The sequence below is a fragment of the Arthroderma uncinatum genome (genome assembly GCF_011692745.1).
Source record: "Arthroderma uncinatum strain CBS 119779 chromosome Unknown scaffold3, whole genome shotgun sequence".
In the NCBI taxonomy this organism is placed as follows: domain Eukaryota; kingdom Fungi; phylum Ascomycota; class Eurotiomycetes; order Onygenales; family Arthrodermataceae; genus Arthroderma; species Arthroderma uncinatum.
In genome coordinates, this window is record NW_022983865.1 from 5,223,474 (window position 1) to 5,246,516 (window position 23,043).

Below are 23,043 nucleotides of genomic sequence, written 5' to 3' on the forward strand. Positions count from 1 at the left end.
GAATCGTGAACCCATCGCCGTGTCTGGGTATGTTCTGCTGCCTAAAGCGAGATATGGATGCGATGTTTATATAGGCCACGGCACTCGGCAATTAGGGATCCTGGCTTCGGGACAATCCGCCCGCGGCGAAAACGGCAGCAGACACGCGGGAAGAAAGATGCGAGGTCTTAGCGTGCCGTAGGGCGTCTCTCAACCCCGGCAAGAGAATAAAGGCAAGCTCCGTGAGTCTAGTGACGGCGTTCAGGAGAGACACGGCCAACAGGGGGATATTCGTCTCTTCTTGGCTGCGCGTTAATGCCGAGGCTTCGGGAAAACGTTGACGCGAGTTTCTATATAACAATTACAATAACATCGCCAGTACTCAATACATTATACGGCCTAGTCGATAGCTTAGATGACAGCTTAGACGACAGCTTAGACGGGCGGCCTTAGCTGGCGTATGAAGCAGGGGTCCCTGGGTGCAAGAAGGCTCAACGGGCGCTATCCGTCAGCCATTGTCTATCACCCGTATTCATCGCAACAGCCCCTCCGGACGGCAGGATAGCGACACCGCACACTCTATGCACTATATACACTCCTACCTCATATAATAACGTCTTGATATGTCTTCTCGCGTTTCTCGCTGTATTCTCGCTGTATTTCCGTGGCCTCCTGTCTCCACGTGACTAGTGGCCAATAGCGTATTAGTCAGCATGGCGAACCCCTTATCTTTTCGATGTATCAAGAAGCTCGAAAGCCGTTCAAGGACGAATGTTTTGGACTTCGTTCACACCTCCCACGCTCATTTTCACTCTCTCGTCGAGCTGCAGCTGCCGCTGGATACGGCTGGCATCCCCTCATTTCGTCTGCTGCCGGGCGCCCCATGGCAACATAGCTACCCGGATCGTCAACGCACGATTTCTATACAACGGCCAGCTTGCACCTAACCGACTGATTCGTTCGTTTCTCACACAATGGCGGAAGACCAGTCAGAAAAACTTCGGGGTTCGGTGGACATGGAGACTCCTGTGCTGTCTACGCCTTCGGATCCCCGCCCATCCTCGCAGAACCACGAAGTACGCGGGCCTCTACCGACAGACTCGATGGTGACCGTGCCACTCTCGGATAGGCATACGGGGCCCAGGATATCGGGGGAGGGACCCTCGTTATCTGATGCTGTATACTGCCCTGACAGCGTCAGCACCGTAGGCTTCGAGCTGGGAAGCACGGATGAAACACAGGATGAGCAAGGGCTCGTTGAAGACGACATCAGACCAGCCATGGAAGAGCCAGAGGAGCTCGAGGAGCTCGAAAAGCCACTGCCAGAGTCAGAGCCACACTCAAGGACTCCGTCGGCAGCCTCTTCCAGCAAAGCACGAAGCATCAACGGGACCGATAAGCCAGACACGGAGGATAGCCGCAGCGTTGACTGGGCCGGCTTGGAGGAAACGGAAGTCAACGAGTCCAAGGCATCAGGGGATGATGTCGTAAGTTGTTCAATGTCTCAGGAATTGGGCCATTAAACTGTATAGCTGACCGGGGGAATGAACAGTCGACAACGTTGCTCCTCGCACGACTAGAGCAGGAAAACAATGCTCTAGCCACCGACCCAAAGTCGGCATCCGCAAAAAAGGCATCACTCCGCAGCTCCAGACCGCCCTCCATCCAGCAGCTAAAGGACCTAGTCAATGACCCTCGATCTTCACTGCGGTATTCCCAGCTGCCGGCTCCCCAGATGACCGAGCTGGAGTTTTGGGCTGCGCTGGTTGCCGATTACCCTCGCACCGCCCAACGGCTACCCACCCTCACCTCGCATAAGATTCGAGGGGGTGTCCCGCCGCCGCTTAGGGGTGTCGTCTGGCCGAGCATAGCTGGAGCTCGAGATTCACATCTCCATGACGAATTCGAAAAGCTATGCGGTGAAACTAGCCCGTACGAGGGTCTCATTGGCAAGGATATCGGACGAAGTTTCCCCAACGTGGAGATGTTTCGAGATCCGCTTGGGGAAGGCCAACAGATGCTAGGCAGAGTACTCAAGTGCTTCAGCCTTTACGACAGCAAGATCGGCTACTGCCAGGGCCTTGGCTTCGTCGTTGGCCCGTTGCTGATGCATATGAGTGAAGCAGAGGCTTTCTGTGTCCTTGTCAGGTTTGTATTCAATCAATAGAAACCCCTTCTGTTGTCGTCAGTCCATGCTAATTCCTTTATGTTCATCTATATCACAGACTGATGGACCATTATGACTTGCGATCCTGTTTCCTGCCAACTTTATCCGGCCTCCATCTCCGTATCTATCAGTTCCAGTCGCTCCTTTCGCATCACGCGCCGGAACTTTACGCCCATCTTGATGCTCTCAAAATAGAACCAGTCTATGTATCACAATGGTTCTTGTCGTTCTTTGCCGTTACTTGCCCACTGCCTATGCTTCTTCGAATATACGATGTTCTCCTTCTCGAAGGAGCCTGTGAGACCTTGATGCGTGTCGCCCTATCCCTTATGCAACGTAACCAGAATCGGATTCTGGCGTGCACGGAATTTGAAGACGCCATGCAACTGCTGCTATCTCGGAGCTTATGGGATCCGTAAGTACCTCCACACAGCTGATATTACCCAACAATCCATAGATGGGAGTGTCCTGGTTTTACTCACCTCTTCTGAATGTAGGTACGCATGCAATGCCGATGATCTAGTTGCGGACTTTGTGTCACTCACCTCATTAGTGACGCACGAAAGCCTGCACGCTCTTGAGGTGAAGTATCAGGAGGCCCAGGGTAATGCACAAAGCGTGTCGCTCCCTCAGCTTCAAGCTATCGCTTCGCGATTCCTCGGCCGATTCTGGGCCGGGTCCAGCTCGCACAGTTCTGTGAAATCGGTTGCCCAGAGTCCTGATATTCCAACGCCTGGATCAAGCCCACTTATGGGTGTTACCCGTACCCCGTCAAAGCAGAGCATGGCTTCAACTCTCAATTCCTTAGAGTCGTCGACCTCAGATGCCAGCACCGCTCCAACTGAGGCTTCAACCCCTCCGAGCTCCAGTATCGAGCATGCAACGCCAAAGCCAAAACCACAGCGTCCGCATAACAGTGACAAGGATTTACACTCCCAGATAGAGGACCTCCTCATTGCCCTTACGGACATGCAGCGAGAGCAGGCAGCGCTCGCTAAGCAATTACAACAAGAACGAGAGGAGCGCAAGGAAGACCAGCTGGTTTCTGCTCAAATGCTCTCCCTCATCAAAAAGTTACCAACTGATCAGCAAGACGCCGAGCTCATTGTCAAGGCTGATGAAAGGTTCTCATCAACAGAGCCACGACGCATGTCGATGGTGCAGACCAAACAACAGCTTCTCGACGACGTTGAAATGTGGAAAGGCAAATACGAACTTGAATCGACCAGGTGTCAGGGCATGGGTAGGACTATTGATGAGCACGAGCAACAGAATAATCAGCTTAAAGACCAGCTGAAAGAGGCTCGGGCCCGAGTACAAGATTCTCACAGGGAAAAGCAGCGGCTTGAACGAACAATACAAGAGCTACGGACAAGAAAGCCGCCTCTTTCCAAGATCCAGACCGAGCGGCCTGATTCGGTTGCATCAGAGGACGATAAGTCTGCTAATGGCCTACGAGAATTTAAACTTGGAAAAGCCAGCTCACCCAAGTCCACCACATTTTCGAAGCGTACCAGTAGCTTGGGAGCTCCAAAGTCGCTTGCCGGCGACGAAGAAGGCCTCCTTCTGGAGCTTGTGAACTCGAAGACGTCCGAAGCGATCGCGCGACAGGAGCTCGAGGAGATGAAGGTTAAACTGGAAACTCTTAAGCGGCTGGTGAGTCGTTCTGCGGCCGCAACTTCGCCTTCTACTCCAGGCGACACCAGCCCTAGCATCTTGGTCACAGGATCGAAGACAGCACCAGATATAACAGCACCGCCGAAGTCGCCAAATCCATCCCCGTCCGTCGGCTTCTTTACAGGATGGACCAGACGCACAACGTCGACCACCAGCGCAGTCATTCCCGACTCCAAGTGAGGCCTACCTCCTCGCTGTTTTATTGCCTTCAAATCATTTGCGTTTAACAAAAGTTCATACTTTGACATACTAATACAAATATTGCCAACCTTTCATTTTGCACCACATTTTCTAGGGTGTTTTTACTCTGGCATTTGCAAAGTCCTCAGCTATTTTAGGACTATTTGGGTTTATTTACTTTCTTTTTTGAACCTGCCCTCCCAGGGATCACCGCATCATTGCCAGCATAGCGATTACACAGATATATCCCTTTACTATTGGTGTCAGTCTGTACAAATACCCTTATCACGGATTCTTCATTCATTTTCTTGGCATTGCTTTCTTCTTGATCTTGGCCAATCTCTTAATTATGCATTATTTCACTCGCAATTGGTTCAGCCATGTATTTATATATATCCCTTTCATTTATCAGGCTAAAAATAGTTCGCTGTGAACTGGCAAGTAGGAATTTATTGGTTATTGGGAACTTTGTGTGCTTTTGCAAGGGTCATAGAAGCTGGCGCTTAGATGCACGGAAATAGCCCCTGAAACAAAAAGCTACTCCTGGCAACCTAAACACATACTTGAAAATAAACCAAACAAAGATGTAAGGATAAAGAATCATGCATTAAATGGATATCCTGCCTTAACTATCCACCCTTAAGGTCTGCTCCTTTAGCGCTTTGTCCTGGGTCTGAAACCTGTGCTCCAGGGACCTCCGATGCGCGAATGGGCCTTGGTTGGACGCGAATCGGAAAAACTACTAGTTCAACAATAGAATACACGCCGGGCTTCACTAGTCAGCCTGTCTAGGAATATAATTCTGGCAAGTATGTGATGCTAAAAGGGAAGCCTGTGGTATAAATATCCCATTGTTTCCCCATGCAGAACCTTTGCTCCAAGCTCGATAATTACAACTCGCAAATCGGTGACCCTGAAGCATCAAAACAAAACATTTACTCTATCCCCGTACTTCAACCTCAAGATCAGTCAACATGAAGGCTTGGTTGATTCTCGCCGTGATGTCTGTGAGCATGTCTCTGGCATTGCCCGCGAACCAGACACCCAGCACTGTAGTTGCTCAGGTAAGTCAAGTACTCTTTGCTTCATTTGCCGATGAGTTTGCACAACTAATCTCAGTTTCTTCTGGATGGTGTTTAGCAAGGGAAATGTCCAATTGATACACCATGTACGCGCCAGGAACATTGCACTCGATTTGGTGGAAAGTGTTTTTGCCGGGTGAGTAGGAGAATAGCCCAGTTTGATATATCTGGACTTAACTAACCTGTTTCTCTTGTTAGAACGGAGGTGCTGAGGATAGAGCCGGCCTCTGTGCAGACTGGGGAGTACTAGGAGGAGGGCACTAGACACATGGAATTAATGTGCAATGCTCTCAGCAGCGCAAATAATTTACACTCCGGGTCTATTTTGTTTTAACGGAGATGTTTTGTATTGGTTGTACGACTGGAGAGGACGTTGGTGTATTTGATAGAGACAAGAGATGATTTCTTTCGCATAGCGCATGGAGTACGTTTTTTTTATTTTTGACTTATCTCTCTCGTACTCCGTCTAGCACTGCCCAGTCTAGGCTTGTAAATCTATTTTCTGAGACTGATGTATCCGGCGGGTGGGAAGGCCTTTGCCTATGTCTATTCAAATCTCGGTACGCTTAACTTAATGATAGAGGTTCCCCGTCCAAGGGGACAGCTTTATACCCTATAACCTAGGCGAAAGAAGTAGAGCAGGAAACGAAAAACAAACGCCAGATATTATACACGATAATAAAACAGGGGCGAAAAACGAAGCATATGATGATGATAACCACTGCTCGACTATGCTCATGCATATCGTCACTGAATCCGAGTAAACTGCCAACTGCGCTTGACATTAGGCGATCAGGTAAGCAGTAAAACTCGGGTTGCTTCAAACATACCAAATCTTGGACGGCTGCTAGGCATCAGTCGACTTTCCAGCGTCAAGAGAACTCCTCTGGTGGATAGCGCGGCGATGCCTAAGTTCCTTTCTATTACGATCAACACCCTGCGCAAACTTTGACCTTGCGCGTATTGCAGGGCCCTTCCAGTAGAAGATGTATATGGGTATAGTGACGAGGAAGGAGATACAACCTAGGATAGTGGAAGGTATTTCGAGACGGTATTTGTGCTTGATACTTCGATACACTTGTCACCATAACCGCGGTCAGCTCTATAGATATGTTAAGGGTAACAGGATTTACTTACTGGGCGTAGAGTAAAGGGCGGCTATGCCTGCTAAAAAGTCCCTTGCCAGAGCGTTGCCACCCGTAGCTGACGCAGAGTATGGACCATAGCTGGCGACCATATAGTCAATTGTGGCCATATAGATGCAATACTATGAATCAATTAACCCAGCTGCAATGGATGGGGCATAGAAAAAAACGATCGTACTCACATTTGCAATTGCAATCAGCATCGAGAAAAACATTGGAGCAAACCAATGCACTGCGGGCGGGCCCATGCTTGTCCATGCAAATCCAAAGAGGCCAATCGTTTCTAGTGGAGCAGCTAAGAGACCCAGGTGTTAGCCTTACATAGCCCAAAGACTGCAGGTACAGGTATTACTTACTAAAAAGAAGCCACCAGAGGCGTGATTCAGGCTCAAGAGCGTCGGGGTTCCTCGACATGGCCCTTTTGTCTTTCATGATGATAGGGAAAAACGAGAAGTATGCAAGGAAATAGCCGATCATGATGCTGTATAGTAAATATCAGTAACATAATAGTCAAATTTGTAGGACGCAAAACGTACGGTATAAAGGCAAGGCCAATCTGGATGGTCTCAAATCCCCACTGGCTATAGACTGGTCTGAACGACTCAAGAAAGGTGAAAATGAGGGCGTCACTAAATCCACTTAGAAGGGAAAGGAATAACACAATCGGCTCGCGGATGAACATGCTAAAGGGGCGGATCCAGATTGTAATGACCTCCTTTAGGGCGAGGTTAGAGCGACGAAGCTCTCGTGGACCGTAAACTTTGGCTATTCCCGATTTCCGTTGTTTTTTCGCCAGGTTATTCAAGACGATGGTCGAGCGAGTTTCTGGTACAAGGAGAAAATGGGCGAGTTGGACGGCAGCTCCAAGGATGAGCTGGATCCAGAAGTTCCATCGCCAGTGTAGGCGGACTTCCATAAACCCTCCGGCAATGGGACCGACAACAGAGCCGGCAACCGAAGATAGAACGATGAAAGCGACCGCGTATTGCTGCCTATCCGGCTCCCACATGTCTGCTATCATCCCCATCGTGACCGAGCCGCCGGCAGAAGACAGTCCCCCCAGGGTACGGCCGGCAAGGATGTAGGAGAATTTGGGCGCGAGTGCGCAGAGAACCTGCCATATATTGACCAGGAGCAGGCTGAGCTGCATCACAGGCCAGCGCCCGAGTTCCTCGCTCCACGGCGCCCAGAGCTCACTACCAAATGCATAGGCGATGAGGAAAGCCATCTGGCCGAGTCTGGCGGTGGCTTCGGTGATTGAAAAGTGTTCGGCCATGGGGGCGATAGCGTTGGCGTAGACGCTCGTGTTGAAGTTCATCGAGACCTGGACGAGGAAGATGATGACCAGGATCGTCCATTTCTTCCACCAGGGAAAGGAAAAGGGCAGCTTGTCGTAGTTTTCTGATTCCTGTACCTCGATCTTAGCTGTTCTCAGGGCCAGAGTCCGTTCATCATCTAGCTTGAAATTGTTACCCATTTGGGGGTAGCCGGTGCTGCTGCTAGAAGAGACGGTCTCCACTGTCTCTACGTTCTCCGGCATCGACTTTTCGGAAGGGTGGGATAGTGTATCTGTATCCTCGCCGATCTGGCTATTCGAATGTCGATTATTGCTCGTATCGATTCGTATCCTGGGAGCTTTTTCACCCGACATGCTGATAACCAATGCACTGATAATCTATAGAATAAGACTAATATCAGAGTATCCCCAGTAGCATAAACAGAAGCTGATATGCTTATGTGGGAGAGAGAGAGAGGCCAAAGCCAAGTCCTTCTTTGCTATTCTCTCCTGGCGTATGGAAGGAACAGTGCAATATAGGGCAAGATGGCGAAAGAAGAAGAAGAAGGGTCTATTGGGGTATATAAGCAGCGCCTGCCATACAATATAAGGAAGTAAACAACGGTAAAAGCAAGCTGCCAGATGGAAGGAGCATGGCCTATAAAAAAAGAGGTCACATATCGTCTTCATCCGGGTCATACAGGTCAAGATCCAGCTTTGGCTTCACATTCACAGGTTCTGCAACATGGCCACCGCTGTTCCTCGCTTGATGGTTGATGGGAGCAACGACTGGCTGCTGCTGTGCGGGCTCCCTGATCCCACCAGCTCCAGTATCAACGTCTGCAACAGCCTGCTGCTGTGACGTCTCCGTCTCATCCTCTGGCGAGTTCCTCTGTCCTGCAGCCGCGAGGACGCGGTCGACCTCCTTGTCGACGTCTTTGCCCTCCGCGGCCGCAACGGCATTCAGCTGGCCCATCAGTCCCATGCGGATGCGGTCCTCGCTCGGATAAGGCAGAGCAGACATGACCCGAGTCCAATTGGCGGTTTCGTCCAACCAGGAGACGGTGTCTTGCGGGAGTGACGCGATGCCCACGCCCGTCTGCCCCTGATCCTGAGCTGATCTGTCCTCTTCTCCTTTCCCGTTGGCCTCTGGCTGCCCTTCTCTGTCCTCGTTTGGCTCCCTTGGAGGCATCCGTGTGCTCGAGGCATCAGCAGCAGCTTCGTTATTGTATTTGCTGATCCGCCTGGCGAACCCGAGGAGCAACTTGTAATCTACCTCATTCTTCCGTAGCTTATCGCTCTCCTTCTCGTCCGACGTACGGGCATCTCCCATATCAAGGTCACTCCCGGCTTCGCCTGCAGTATCGCTGTCCTCGTCCGAGTCCTCATCGTCCCCAGCAGCCGCAGATATCTCGTCTCCCAGCTCGCCCACCTGCCGCACGGTCTCTCGAACCCGCTCCTCGAGGCTGACAGCTTCAGCACGTAGTCGAAGGATCTTGGAGTAGTTTGCCTGGTGTACCCTGAGTGTTTTCAGAGCACCGGTCAGCGCATCGTCGGCTTCGAGCAGGGAGACCGTCGCGGCCGGAGCTCCAGAGGCGGTGGGAGTAGAGGTGATGGCGGCGAGGAGGGTGTTGAGCCGGGCCTCCAGAGAGGTGAGAGGTGCTAGTATCTCAGCATCCATGGCATCTCATCAATTGCTGTTGTGATAGCTCTCTCTTCTCTTCCCTTCGTCTCTTCGTCTCTAGATGTTTGAGTATTGCTTATGTAATATACCACCAGTTAAGGCTTAACTAATCACTCTTAACTAGCTTAACCAACCTTTAACTAGCATAACTAAGTCTTTAACTAAGTCTTTAACCACGCTTTAACTAGCCTTAACTAGGTCTTTAACCAACCTTTAACTAGTCTTAACCTAGTCTTTAACTAGATAAATAGATAACCAGGTTAATGCCACTCTTAGAGCGAACCAGCCTAGATGATGAATAATGGAACAGAATGAGATGCAACTGACCATATCTCAGTCCTGTAACAGTCCTGCCTGGAGTGTATGGCTGTCGTACCTAAGTAACGTTACGTGCCAGCCGTAACCTTCTTCCTCCCTCCTTCTTTCGCCCTCCCGCGATCTTGAGACAGCGATATCCCAGTCCCGATCTCCAAGTCTCCCTAATCTCCTGCAGACACAGCTGCCAGCTTGATTCTCTTGCATCCCCATCGCCACCGTCGCTTCACCCCTTCGCCCTCCTCGCCCTGCGCTCTCGACGCCCGAACTCATCTATATCTACCCCGCGAGCCGCCTAGTTGCCGCCGATCGAGAGCCTCAGCCATACTCTCGGCGACACCACGCATCTTCCCAGGCGCCAGGCGCACGCTTCCTGCACGAAATCGAAGGCTATACCTGCTATTCCCTGTGCAAGGGATCGAGAAGGATGGGGAAATCGTGAGTCTACCGCCGTGGGCGTCCCCCGCGCTCCTGGTCTCCTGGTCTCCTGGTCTCCTGGCCTCCGCGGGGCTGGTTCCTATATCCCAGATGTCTCTGTTTGATATACCGGCCAGTATGGCTCTATGTTGTCTGGCATCTAAATAGAGGCATTACCGTCTTCTTCGCTGGCTATCTTGAAGGCGTACTGACTTGGTTACCCCTGCAGACAGTCCAAATTATCACCGAGCCAGCTCGAGGAGCTCCAGAGATCAACACATTTCGACAAGAAGGAACTCCAGCAATGGTATAAAGGTCAGTTGGGCAGATATATTCCTTGGTGGTTGCACTCCCGCTGAACGAGTCCCCCCGCATACCAGGCTTCTTGAAAGACTGCCCGTCCGGCACCCTCACCAAGGAAGAGTTCCAAAAGATATACCGACAGTTCTTCCCCTTTGGTGACCCGTCGTCGTTTGCAAACTATGTCTTCCGCGTGTTTGACGCCGACGGGAGCGGCATGATCGATTTTAAGGAGTTCATCTGTGCCCTGTCCGTGACCTCTAGGGGCAAGATGGAGGATAAGCTCGACTGGGCATTCCAGCTTTACGATATCGACGGAGATGGTAAGATTAGCTATGAAGAGATGCTTGCTATTGTCGAGGCTATTTACAAGATGGTACTTCCACCCCTCAATCACAGGCGGCCGTTTATGCGGAATGATACTAATGTCTGGCCGTAGGTTGGCTCCATGGTCAAACTCCCTGAGGACGAAGACACTCCGGAAAAGCGTGTACAGAAGATATTCCGGATGATGGACAAGGATGAAAACGGTAGTCTAGACATCAACGAGTTCAAGGAGGGCAGCAAACGAGACGAGACTATAGTGAGCGCCCTATCCTTGTACGATGGATTGGTATAGGTTGATCGTAGGGCTGGCGTGGCAATGCTTATCTCGCTCGTTCTCCTTTCCCCGTCTCAATTGATCATCCTACATCGTGACGTCTTTTCTCTCGTATTGGTGGTTTACTAAAAAGTCCACATCTCGCTGATGCTGTTCGATGGTTATGTTTGCAATTATTTTCACACGCATCTCAGTTATCCCCCTGAAACACTATCACCTCCTCCGATCGCACGCCCAACTACATTGTTTGGTCAATGCAGGTGCTATTGGTTAACCTCTAGTTGCTCTATATGCGTTTTGCCCGTTGGCCACACACTCTTTGTTTGTGGGAATAAATATCCTCGCCATGACACCAGTATTATATTTCTACGTGGTATAGAGGATTGTTCAAAATAGCAGCTCTAAACCACCTATTACTCTAGCTCACACATTATTAACAGAATTAAACGAGGGTGTGTAGTGTTTGTATTTTCATCAAAATAGTTATCATAGATCTAGAATCAACCTGCCAGCTTCAGTCATTAAAGTGCAAAGGGGATACTAATACAGAGACTCAAACCCCAGTCTAGGTTTGGAAGGGAGGATGATGGAGACGTGAAAAGGAGCCCCGTCATTGAATAGACATGGCAGGCACAAGAAAAAAGGGGGAGAATAACATCGGAGGCCAATGTATCAGGAAAAGTACGCGCGCTTAAGAATGGAGACGAGTAAAGGCTGGACAAAGCCTTGATTAAACAGTAAAAAAAGTATATGGCGCAATTGACATGTTCACAGAGTCTTAATCAACCTTGATCGAGCCATAGATTCTATGGACGAAAGCCCAACTGGCAAACAGGCCAATGGTTCCTAAATTCCCAAGGAAAATATATTAGTATCAAGAAGGACCATTTGGGTTATAATTGAAAACATACCGGTTAATACAAAGACGAGGAAAGCCAATAGCGCAGAATAGCCCAGGTATAGAACAGCGCCCGTCACGCCGCCGAAGCTAACACGGGTAGCCCAAAAGATGAGCGCGTTTATGAAAACGTATCCGCCGGTCATACCGGCTCCAATAAATGCGCGCCAGTGCCATCGGTAGTCTTCTGCACAAAGCAAGAAGTATACAAGGAGAATGGTCGTAGTTGCAGACGTCATGATCATAAGGCCGTAGCAGAGGAAGAGGAATCCAAACATATAGTAGATTTTGTTCGTCCAGAGAGAAGTCATGATGAAGTATAGTTCCACAAAGATGGTGGCAAATGGAAGCATGCCGGTTATAAAAGTTGATGGCAGAGGGCGGAGAGACCACACCGTTGGGGGGATCTGACGGGGGATTTGGTTCGTCCTGGTAGGTCCTTCAAAGCCCTAAAGACAGAGTCCAGTTAGCAAATGGATAGAGAGAATGTCAACCAAATTGAAAGGATTTATAAACGTACCGGGAGTCTGAGTCCAACCCAGCTTCCGGCAACACTAAGCGGCACGCTAATGACAAACCAGATGATAACGGTGAGAAGCATGGTGGTAAACGGAACAGCGCCGCTGGAGCCCTTTGCCCAGACGAACAGGTTGAGGAGGAAGAAAGTCGAGAAGGCAATGGCCGGGACCAGTACTGGGGTGAGGATGATGAGTCGTTTCCAGGATTCGCCGCCAAACGACTTGTATGTTCTTGCGGCGACATAGCCACCAATAAATCCGAGCAGAGTGTATAGTATCAGGATGACGGTTCCCAGGAAGCCTCTGTTGGAGGGCGAGAGGAGCCCAAAGAGCGCGAAGACTGGATATATGATTAGTCAAAGATAATAAATAAATAAAAAGGCGAGTGGTTGCAAAAACTTACCAACAGTGATACCGGTCATGACGAAAAGCTGGGCACCGTTTCCGACCAACAAGCTGAGCAAAAGGGGGTGGTTAGGGGTACGGAAGACGTCTCCATGAACCAGCTTCCATCCAGAATCCTCTTGGATACCATCCTCAACGGAGTCACCCGTGTCGTTGAAATCATCCATGTTGATCATGCTCAGACGGTTGTACCTTGCAATATCCTTTCGCAGAGCCCTAAGGAGGATGCTGCTCACCAAAGTGACGAGCAAGACGACGAAGACGGCCGAGTAGATGAGCCAGTACCAGTGTACGCTCGGATCGTAAACATGAAGATATTTATCCCACCGAGTCGCCCATGCCGTGGGAGATTCACGCCACGTAACGCTATAAGTCCAGGGCACGGTTGTTTCGGCATTGTCGTCCAGCATGACTATAGGATCATTCGCCGTACACTCAGCCTTATCTCCGGATATCTTTGCCTTGCGGGAGGACGGGTTGACGAGGACACCGACAACGCGGAACTGGTTTTTGCTTCCGAGCCCGGTCACACGGTGATAGTCAATGTTGATATCGAAATGGTTGTGAAGGAACGATTGCCCGTCCTTGTTGACATCGCCCAACAGGAACCCGGGGCTGTAGTACTCCTCGTTGGTCTGCGGATCGGTGTTTATCTGGGCCGCAGGGAGGCCGTCTATGAGCCAGTTGATATTGTAGCCCTGCCATATCCGGTGGTTGACGAATTGGCTGCTGAGGCCGTCGAACTTGACCTCCGGACACAGCAGCTTGCAGGTCTCGTTTTTGGCCATGTGTAGCTCAAAGGGGGACGTGAGGATACGGTCGCCGAATATGATGCTGCCGAGGGACTCCCGGACGTCCTTGGGCCCGTCCTTGGGCTGGCAGAAGTGGAATGCCGGATGGTAGTAGTCGAAGGAGAAGACGGAGTGGACTTGGGCGTCCTGGGCCTCCGTGGGCGTGAGGTGGTTCACATGGAGCGGGACTTTCTGGCCGACATCGTAGGACGTGGGAGCTACACCGGGTAGATAGAAGGCCGAAGACAGAGCGGGCGCGAGGAGCGATATCAAGAGCTGCGACTGGCTTCGAGGCCACATTGTGGAAGGTCGTGTCTAGCTGTACAAGTCAGTGAGCTGGCCTCGATCAGGGAGGATAGCTTCGTACCGGTGTCCCGCCTCAAGCTGAGTAAGTCCCGGCCAGCCAGTGAATAGAAACAGAATATAAACCGGAGCAAATGCGTCCACGGTCGGTCTCTCAGGGCGTACGGCGTATATCGTTTCGTTGAAGCCTGCGAGTTGATCTTGAAGATGGAAGAAGAAGAAGAAGCTGATGCGTCGGCTTAGTAAGCACATACATCTATAGATGCTATCTAGGTATTAAGATATTATTCTTGACGTAATTCATTATTACATTAACCGTGTCCTTTCTCCTCGTCATCCTCTTCATCTTGGTCTCATCCTCATCTTGGTCACATCTTGGTCACATCCTCATCCTGGTCTCATCTGGTCTCATCTCCCTAACTGGCTTCGTCACGACTACGAAAACATGCCGCAAGCTACGAGCACGACGACTCCCGCCAGCGAGGAGATGAAGGTATAGTCCAGCTGCGGATGGCTCGCAGCGTTCGGCGGCGCAGTCGGGTTCGTCCCCGGCCTGGTCGCGGTGACGGTCGCTGGCCCTGCGGTCGTACCTGGCACGACAGTCTCCTGCACGGTGGTACCAGGGACGACGACGACTCCGCTGTTCGTGCTGGCAGCGATCGTAGTAGCTGGGATCGTGCTGGCATCGCGCGTCGTGCCCTCGATGACGGTGACGGTCGCCGGAGCTCCCAGCTCGCTGCCCGGGATCGCAGTGCCAACGCCCTTGCTCGTGAACTGCGTCGGGATCGGGAGTGTGCTGAGATTTGGACTGGGCTTCCCGTCAGCGTATAGGTTGCCAGTCTCGCCGTTGGAGCGTGTGTAGTTGCCCTTGATCAGGTTGACCGAGTCGCCGTTGGCCAGGTGGTATTCGCCCGTCGTCACGCTCCCGTACGAGCCGTCTGCGAAGTAGTAGTTGGTCGTAAATCGGTCCTGGATCGCGGTTAGTTAGACGTTGGCCGTATATGCAGCAGGTCGGGCATCTTCTTACCCAGCAGAACGATATCTTGACGCCCTTGAGAAGCAGGCATTTTATCCCCGTGGACGGCTCCATGCCTGGTCTCGTCAGCCAAACCGCCCAGTACATATAGATAATAGACGGAGAACTCACAGCAAAGCTTCGACTGGTCGTCATCTCGCGCAACGAGGCCGTGTCTCTCGTTCAGCGACCGCTTCCCTGACCCGGGGCCGTTTGCTGAGTTCACGACATCCGCATAGAAGTCGAGCATCTCTGGGCCGATGCCCGGAGGGCTGCCTGAGCCTGCGCCTTTGGCAGCGCATGGCTCGTATCCTCGGTTGCATGAAGCTGTGGCCGCGGCGGTTGTTTGTGCCAGCCAGACGAGCAGCGGTAGGGTGAAGGACCGCATGGTAGAGGATTTCGGCGTGGTTGTGTGGTCAAATGCTGCTCTGCGGGTTTATATCGAGGAATCGCTGGCCGATGGCTTCACGGACTAAGAAACGAGTGACGGTTTGAACAATAAAAAGAAACCTGTGCTATTTATGTATCTAATCTAAGACAACGAGCACATCCTTGCGAGACATGCGATCTCGATGCGTTTGCAACCCTAAGATGAGACGCCACAGCATCCATTGGCCCGTCGACATCGTCTTACTCCTGGCCTCTGATCGTTTATTTACTATGCTGGAATCAATGGTAATCGACCGAAAGAGTTGAGAATGTACTCCGTATACCAGTTCGTAAAGGTTACGTCCCTTGCATTTCATGGTTCATGCATTCATGTAGCCAATGCGATGAGTTTACGCCGTGGCACCGCATAAGTACATACACCTTGACTACCAGTGCATCTAAAACTTTGGACATACAAGCTTGGAGCCCGTTGTGTTTAGTGAAGTCGACATTGGATGAGTTGAAGGTATATATATCAGCTCCCCGTCATCTCGCTGATAGATCTGGCGCCGCTCAAGTTGACGACCCGTCCGCCGGCCGCAGAAATTCCAGCTGGCGGTCTACGTCCCCCGCGCAAGGATCCAGGAGGCCTGACCCATCCGGGGATCTGGTCGTCTTCGCGTTCACGGGCATAGATCGTCTGCCACACGTTCGGAAATCCGGTGGGGAGGGCGCCCTTCAGCCGGGCGCCCGGTATTGCGTATCGCGGGTTCTTGTGTGTGAGATAGCCTCGCATGAGGTCTTGCGTGAGCAGGGAAGCAAGAACAGCTTCTAGCTCTTGCATCAGAGGCGAGGCAGTCTCTTGGCTTTGGTCTCCGTTCGTGGTGTCTTCGTCTGGTAGCAGCGTCGAGTATGGGTCTGCGGGCTCCTCCTCGTCAATCAACTCATCATTGGGCAAATCTTCGGGGGCCCGGACATCGACACGGTGGCCATTATGGTCAAAGTACCAGTCGGGGTTGCTGTAATCGTCAAATTTTGAATCGTCTGCCAGCTCAGAGTTCGATTCGTGTTCGGGGATAAAGTCAGGGTCTAACGGAAATGAAGTAAGTTGAAGCCCAGCTTGCTTCGGTATGTTTAACATCGGCTGTTGCTGCGATTGAGGTGATACGCGGCTATCGAGCCATCGAACGGCTGCTTCGAGCTTTTGTAGATATAGGAAAGGCGGTGGTCCTCGCTGGGTCTGCAACTTCTGATCACCGTGAAACCCGGCTAGAATGAACACCTTCCGCGTGAGCGACCGCCAGACGAGGATCTCGCATCGGTTACGGAGCTGAAGTAGCAGCCCCTTCCTGGCGAACCATTCTGCATAGGGCGAGTTGACAGAGAGATAGTCTCTGAAGGAATGTACCTCTCCTCTGGCAATATATCGACACAGAGGCATAAACTTCTCCCCTAGTCCCTCTGCTTCCGGCCGCTGCAGCAGTGTTTGTGATGGGAACCGGCCCAGGATAATATTACACGGTATGAGATAGGTGAGGATCAATCCTCGCTGTTTCAGCGCCTGTCGGTGGCACTGATTGTATGCTGCTTCTAACACGATCATGGCGGGGTAAAACAGGTTATTTGAAAAGAAATACCGCCCTAGGTAATATAAGTAGGTCACCCTCTGGGAAGCAGGGAAGTATTCGAGCGGCGGCGATTGTGAATTGATGCTTGCAAACATTTGCTCGGCGTTTCGCAGTTTCCCACACTGCAAGATGTATGTTAGCATATATATATGCCCGTATAGAAGGGTTAAGTACCTTGAATAGAAGCTTCAGGCACAGATTCGCCATCAGATAGATTCCTGCTCTTCTTCCTTCTGGTTTGGCATGGATCCCAGAAGTGCCACTCCTATCGGTGAGACATTTGATAAATGCTTCTCGAACGATGTTTGTTGACTTCTCGACGAGCGTGACCTTCTCCCCTGTCTCGCCCTGACCTGGCTCGGCCCCTTCGTCCCTCAGTAGGTGTGCGATCAATTCTGGCTGGCGGTCGAGCCCGATCGCGAGCTTCGAAAGTACTTTGCTTAGGTAGAGAGCAGTGGGTAAGATAACAACGCCCATTTGGCTGTCTCCTAGGGCAATTACGCTCTGGCTAAACCGGTCCAAGTCAGTATACTGATTTAAAGAATAAGTGCGGTATGAGCAACGGACAAACATACTTCAGCAGGCCTTTGAGGAGATTATATGTTTCCAGAAGATTGTCGACGTTGACATCCCGCAGGAACGTCAAGTACAGGCGCATAAATGGAGGAAACGCGGGCCATGAGCTGCCCAATTCGCCTCCGGCCAGCTGGCCTTCGCATTTGGAAAGCAATGCGGCATCTTTGCTGCTGTTGCCAGGAGGGTACCTCTGCTGTAACTCGGCAATCATCTGGTTGTAAACGGCGGAGAGAGGAGGTTCAAGCTGTAGAAAGTCCTGTAGCTTCGCGCCATCCCGGCTCTGGACCAGCCCTCCGATGCTATCAAGGAAGTTGTTGAGGACAGGAGTGTCCACCGCCGCGGTATTCCACATCTTTGCTTCAACGTTCTGAAGACACTGGGAGTCTGGTGCCGGCTATCGTGTCGCGAGATGCAGGGCTGCCCGAGAGATACAGGCCTTGCAGTGGTTGTCAGAGTGAGGTGGCTGATATATCATCTTGGAGGTACCATCGCCCGTCTGGCAACCGTCCTGCCGTTCAGCTAGCAGCGTCGAATGGCGTCGATGGTTAAACGGTTGGCGTTTAGCTGTTTGGTTCTTATAAAAAACCGTTCGCGATGAAGTTGAACAAAGTCACGTTTCTAGCCTTCCACCAACTTCAACATCAACATCAACAACGACATCAACAGCATCAACAACAGCAGCATCAACGACAACATCAAGTATCAACAACAGCAACGTCAACACCACCAATATTGTCACGGTTCGGTGTAGGATGAATCCTCTGAGAAGCTGTCTACGGCCTCTCGTTCTCCAGGATGGCCCAGTCTCATGCCAGCTAAATATCTGGCTGGGAGAATACGACTTCCATGCCTAGAGATAGGCCATCTCTCCACCATCTTCCATATTCCATCTTATCACCGGAGTTAATACACCGGCAGACCCTGGTACCTGCGAGGAACTGGGTTGAGACACCCACTCGCTGCCGAACCAGGCTTCTCTCGATATGTCGTCATAGATGCCAGGCCCTTGGATGGCCGACGTATATCATGGAGGGGCACTGCAATTGACGCTTGAACGGCATTGCGATCCATTGCCATTGAAACTGCATCCGGGACGACTGTATCTTCGGTCAGACAGCTACCAGCAGTCAGCATGTCTCTCCTACACAGCGTCTGCCACTCAATGGCACACCTCTATACCCAATGTTTCGTCATCCTATACGGTCTGGTCCAGGATATTCTTGTCTACGTCTTTGCTACCAATGCTCCTCCGCCGTCGAGCCGCAATAAACGCCTACGCCGTCCACGGATTGCTATAGTTGGCTCCGGACTGACTGGCGTTTCAGCCGCAGCTCATTGTGTTGGCCATGGGTTCGATGTGAAGATATTCGAAGCCCGGTCCAAGGATAAAGGATTGGGCGGCATCTGGAGTGTATGTCCCCGCTATACGCAGTTCACAGAGGTCCCTACCAAGGGTCCTTAAGAGTTATATCTAACAGGTGTGGACAGAGAGTCAACTCCACTTCTTCGCTACAAATCCACAGCATCATGTTCAGATTCCACCCATCCATCAAGTGGAAGGACGGCTACCCAAAACAACAACAAATTAAGGACCAAATCGTCAACCTCTGGGAAAGTTACCATTTAGACGACAAGACTGTTTTCGACTCACCAGTTAAATCCGCCCAAAAGAATGATCAAGGGAAATGGGTTATCAACGGAGATGAAGACAGCCATGGTACCTTTGACGGCATCGTCGCGGCAGTGGGGAGCTGTGGTGACCCCAAACTGCCCACGCTTCCGCACCAGGAGAGCTTCAATGGACAGGTATTCCATTCTTCCGAGCTTGACGGAATAGATGCCAAGGACAAACGTGTTATTGTTGTTGGAGGAGGAGCTAGTGCCGTTGAAGCACTGGAGTTTGCTGTTAAAGCAGGTGCTGCGAATATAGACGTCCTCTCGCGATCGGACAAGTGGATCATACCACGAAATGCCTTTGTGGATATCCTCTTAGCTTGCAACATCCTGGGACAGGAAACCATCCTTTCCTTCATCCCGGAGACTCTTTTGCGCAAATTCTTCTACCGTGACCTGGAGGATATCGCTCCTTCAGACAAGGGACTATTCACTGATACGCCGATGGTTAACTCGGATCTTTTCGACCTAATTCGTGCCGGCAAGGCCCGCTGGCTACGGGGGGATATTCTCTCCGTGGCTCAAGAGGGCATTAATTTCAACCATCGAGCGAAAGGGGTTCCCAAATCTGGACCGGGCCATGAAATATTTGTCAAGGGAGATATTATCATCATGGCGACAGGCTTTGTCCGACCGTCGCTCTCTTTCCTCCCCCAAGAGGCTTTCGAACCCCCCTATGACCCGCCAAATTGGTATCTCCAGGTCTTCCCACCGGCATACCCGAGTATTTGCACGAACAACAGCACCTTTGTAAACGCCATTGCCACAGCAGGGAATTACCATATCGGAATCTACACCCGCCTTCTACTCATGTTTTTGATTGATCCATTGAGCCGCCCACGAGAGTACTGGATGAAAAGATGGATCGACATGACGAGAGTTATGAAGAGGTTCGCCCCAACTGGGGCCTTTGATTTCTTTACTTACGCTGAATTATTGTACTGGTTTGTGTTTGTTGTGGCGTTTAATCCCTTCCGTTGGAAATGGGCTGCCTTTGTGTTTTTCGGGCTTGGACCAGAGTTCCCTATGGCTGTCGTGGATAAGGAGGATGATGCCAGAGAACTTCTGGGGGTCGATTCGCAACCTACTGACGCACACTGACTGAAGTAACTTGGTCCTGTTTATGCATTCCCGTCCGTGACACACAGTACATAAGGGATATGAAGTTCTTTTTAGCCAGTAGCGCCAATATACTTGCTAGATACAAGGAGATCACTCAAGTTCAAGTTTTATCTACTCTATTAAGAACACTATCAAATCGAGTAACGTGGAGCATGCCTTTCTCCTCCGCCCACGCAATAGGGTAGAAGACAAATGAGGCGATCACGCAGAAAACAGTGGCAAAGGCATGCCAGAACAGTACCAGGCTAGATCCAATCCCAAACGGGACAACAAATTTTATAAACTCGTTTGGCTGGTAAAGATCGTTCTGCGATGCAATGTAATATAGGGTTTTTGTCGACTTGGTTGGCTGAATGGTTAGTTCCTCGTCCTGCGTAGATGATGATGACGAAATTGATGCAGGCGGAGACGCGAGGAGATCCGTGTTCGAGTTCGTGAGTTCAACAACTGGAGCTTTCAGCCCTTGCTGGAATATACTCCCTCGTTCTACTTTCTCGGTCGACTTGGCGAGCTGGAGGACGGTGGTGAGAGTGACGGGTGCAGTGTAAAATGGGACTATGAATATACGGAAGATCTGGGACACCGTGACGTATAGGAGCAGGTTTTCACGGTCGAGTGCTATATACAGTAGCCCAGGTGGTTAGCTGTCAGCCGGGAAGAGCCCAGGAATTGTATATTCAATGATGTCGGTGGTTACGAACCAACGGACTTGACCTGTAGATCAACGTGTGGCGACATGATCTTGTAAAAAAGGAATATGCGAACTATAAGCCATCGGCTCCCTTGGAACGATCCAGAGCGTAAAAAGGGATGTGTAATTGACGCTGAAGGCGTGAAGTATTTCTCAATCGTCTGTTGTTGCACTGAAGGCACAGACTGGGTGAGGAGATGGATAACTCCCGGAATTTCAGCAACTAGAAGAGTTTACAAGATGTTACGGTCAATTGATACCCAAGGAGGAAATGAATGCAAGGCAGACTCACCTGGGTCTTCCATCTTGTCTGAGTGATCAATTGCTTATTTGCACGTCTACATTTCCATCATCTCGGGTTTTATCCAGGTTATAACCCTCGTAGATTATGACGTAGGTTGGGCCAAGTCGTGATAACCGACCTTGATTTATTAGGTCATCACAGTACGGAGTATACAGGTATAGCCAGGCCCATAGGCGAAATGTTGATTACCAGGCTATTCATAGATATTGAGCTTATGTTGATACTGGCCTGGATGCAACTGGGAAGGATGTAGCCGATGTCTAAGACGCGGAGAGCGAAGGAAACAGTGAATGCTCGATCAAGGGTTTTTTTTCGTCAATGGCTCCATCCCGAAGGCATGTGCAGTATGGTACAAACGTCCTATCGCTTCCAACTTGCGATTGTCTTTTGCCGTTTCTCAAACCTTTCGCCGATATTCAAGCCATCACCTCGTGGGCCATCCTCGGTTGCCCTCTTCCGGCTTCGCTGCAGCGCACTGCCACTATCCTTTTTCCTCTGTGTGAGCCGATGGATTCGATCAACCCCTTCACCAAGTCCCTGCCATTCCTCTCCGCCATACCCTCCACGTCGGTTGCCTCCCCTTTTCGCTCGATCTTTTTTGCTCTCTTTCGGCAATCGAAGGAGATTGGTCTCCTCGTACGTCCTGCGCTCTTCCTCCTTCGCCCTATCCTGCCGGGTGCTGACATGTCTGCCGCCCGCGCGGATGGTGCTACCTATACTCGGCTCGGCCATGGGGGCAGCGGACATTTCTGCACTAACAAATTCGTCAATGGCTTTAGACTTCTTAGAACGCTGGGCTTCGCGCTCAGCTCGCCGGCTAGGCTTGTGTTCTAGTAGCGCTGTAGGTTTTATTCTCGGTGGTCGGTAAATTCCATCTCCAGGCGTGTCTTTCTTCTGAGCTGCTGCTTTCTGTTCCTGGGCTTCTGCAGCACGGGAGAACGCGGCCACATTTGGTCGATATGTCAACTCATCGACCTCTTCTTCGTCCTCTCCGCTATCACCCGGGTCACTTCCGTTATCCGTCGCTGTATCAGGCTCAGAATCAGCGCCATCCGTATCTAGGTTGGGTTGTTTCTTTGTGGCCTTTTGTTTATTGCGTTCCTGGCTGGGTTGCGGTTTTGTCCTTTCAGCATCTCCCGCGGCCTTCAGAACCTTGTCGATCTGATACTTCAGTCGTCCTTCTAATGGCCTGACACCACGCTCAAGGTATACTCGAAGTTCGGTCAACTTCTTGATCACGTCCTTCTGGTGGGCGTCAGCTTTGCGCTCCGCCCCGTTTACGGCTGACGGCGGGTTAACTTGAGACGACGATAGCTGCCGTACTTGGAGCAAGATTAGGCATGCCAGGTTTTGTAAGTAGGATAGAAGAATTTCGCTTTTCGTGTCCAGTAACGAGATGCCGTCGACCGGTGGTAGAATCGATGCGCCTGTGGTCCCGTCTTCGGTGGAAATCGACGTCGGGAGGGCCGAGGCTGCACTCGATAGAGACTGCTGGAGGGATTCAAGCATACTGGCTGTAGGCGACTGGGAACCCATTTTTCCCTACCGCTGCTGCTGTCCTGCTCGCGATTGTCAATATTCGAAGTTGATCAAATATTCAAAGTTGATCAAATCTTTTGCCCAAAAAATTTAACGCTGATTATGTCATCATACGCTTAGTCATCTATATATGCATTTTGGTGCATTTCGGTCTGTGTCCGTAGAGAACTGAAGACTTATTCCCTAGATATATATCATAACTAGCGACTCTAGAGGTTTATATCTCATCGTCGGGCTCTGTTGTATGCTCGGTACCTGGGGCTGCCTGAGGAATTCGAAAAATGCATGAGTGGAAACAAGAGAGGCTAAGGAGAGTTTATGGCACAGCGCTATCACCATCAGAATGGGTCGATTTATGGTCAAGCCGGCTGGTTGGCAGGAGACTTA

At 50.9% G+C, this 23,043-nt stretch overlaps 10 protein-coding genes across 10 annotated transcripts; 3 read left to right on the forward strand and 7 right to left on the reverse strand.

Moving 5' to 3' along the window:
- Positions 1-953: 953 nt before the first annotated feature.
- GIQ15_05356 (EVI5-like protein) lies at positions 954-4,003 on the forward strand (the record flags this gene model as incomplete). The annotated part of the gene is made up of 4 exons (XM_033552773.1): positions 954-1,466; positions 1,532-2,127; positions 2,205-2,561; positions 2,644-4,003. The coding sequence occupies 4 exons, from the start codon at positions 954-956 to the stop codon at positions 4,001-4,003; spliced, it is 2,826 nt and encodes a 941-aa protein (XP_033406503.1).
- Positions 4,004-5,932: 1,929 nt separating this feature from the next.
- On the reverse strand, positions 5,933-7,770 carry GIQ15_05357 (polyamine transporter 4; the record flags this gene model as incomplete). The annotated part of the gene is made up of 5 exons (XM_033552774.1): positions 5,933-6,162; positions 6,223-6,352; positions 6,413-6,525; positions 6,587-6,711; positions 6,767-7,770. 5 exons carry the CDS (start codon positions 7,768-7,770, stop codon positions 5,933-5,935), a joined length of 1,602 nt encoding a protein of 533 aa, XP_033406504.1.
- Positions 7,771-8,179: 409 nt separating this feature from the next.
- On the reverse strand, positions 8,180-9,187 carry GIQ15_05358 (uncharacterized protein; the record flags this gene model as incomplete). Its single annotated transcript, XM_033552775.1, has 1 exon — positions 8,180-9,187. The coding sequence occupies one exon, from the start codon at positions 9,185-9,187 to the stop codon at positions 8,180-8,182; it is 1,008 nt and encodes a 335-aa protein (XP_033406505.1).
- A 745-nt stretch (positions 9,188-9,932) lies between these two features.
- GIQ15_05359 (neuronal calcium sensor 1) lies at positions 9,933-10,841 on the forward strand (the record flags this gene model as incomplete). Its single annotated transcript, XM_033552776.1, has 4 exons — positions 9,933-9,943; positions 10,152-10,237; positions 10,303-10,598; positions 10,662-10,841. 4 exons carry the CDS (start codon positions 9,933-9,935, stop codon positions 10,839-10,841), a joined length of 573 nt encoding a protein of 190 aa, XP_033406506.1.
- A 760-nt stretch (positions 10,842-11,601) lies between these two features.
- GIQ15_05360 (endomembrane protein EMP70) lies at positions 11,602-13,735 on the reverse strand (the record flags this gene model as incomplete). The annotated part of the gene is made up of 4 exons (XM_033552777.1): positions 11,602-11,669; positions 11,735-12,170; positions 12,242-12,579; positions 12,643-13,735. The coding sequence occupies 4 exons, from the start codon at positions 13,733-13,735 to the stop codon at positions 11,602-11,604; spliced, it is 1,935 nt and encodes a 644-aa protein (XP_033406507.1).
- Positions 13,736-14,173: 438 nt separating this feature from the next.
- Positions 14,174-15,141, reverse strand: GIQ15_05361 (uncharacterized protein; the record flags this gene model as incomplete). Its single annotated transcript, XM_033552778.1, has 3 exons — positions 14,174-14,707; positions 14,766-14,830; positions 14,886-15,141. 3 exons carry the CDS (start codon positions 15,139-15,141, stop codon positions 14,174-14,176), a joined length of 855 nt encoding a protein of 284 aa, XP_033406508.1.
- Positions 15,142-15,657: 516 nt separating this feature from the next.
- Positions 15,658-17,678, reverse strand: GIQ15_05362 (COP9 signalosome complex subunit 12; the record flags this gene model as incomplete). The annotated part of the gene is made up of 3 exons (XM_033552779.1): positions 15,658-16,872; positions 16,925-17,258; positions 17,326-17,678. 3 exons carry the CDS (start codon positions 17,676-17,678, stop codon positions 15,658-15,660), a joined length of 1,902 nt encoding a protein of 633 aa, XP_033406509.1.
- An 810-nt stretch (positions 17,679-18,488) lies between these two features.
- Positions 18,489-20,101, forward strand: GIQ15_05363 (flavin-containing monooxygenase; the record flags this gene model as incomplete). The annotated part of the gene is made up of 2 exons (XM_033552780.1): positions 18,489-18,737; positions 18,815-20,101. The coding sequence occupies 2 exons, from the start codon at positions 18,489-18,491 to the stop codon at positions 20,099-20,101; spliced, it is 1,536 nt and encodes a 511-aa protein (XP_033406510.1).
- A 121-nt stretch (positions 20,102-20,222) lies between these two features.
- On the reverse strand, positions 20,223-21,118 carry GIQ15_05364 (uncharacterized protein; the record flags this gene model as incomplete). The annotated part of the gene is made up of 3 exons (XM_033552781.1): positions 20,223-20,740; positions 20,824-21,036; positions 21,106-21,118. 3 exons carry the CDS (start codon positions 21,116-21,118, stop codon positions 20,223-20,225), a joined length of 744 nt encoding a protein of 247 aa, XP_033406511.1.
- A 359-nt stretch (positions 21,119-21,477) lies between these two features.
- On the reverse strand, positions 21,478-22,653 carry GIQ15_05365 (U3 small nucleolar ribonucleoprotein Lcp5; the record flags this gene model as incomplete). The annotated part of the gene is made up of 1 exon (XM_033552782.1): positions 21,478-22,653. One exon carries the CDS (start codon positions 22,651-22,653, stop codon positions 21,478-21,480), a length of 1,176 nt encoding a protein of 391 aa, XP_033406512.1.
- Positions 22,654-23,043: the final 390 nt, after the last annotated feature.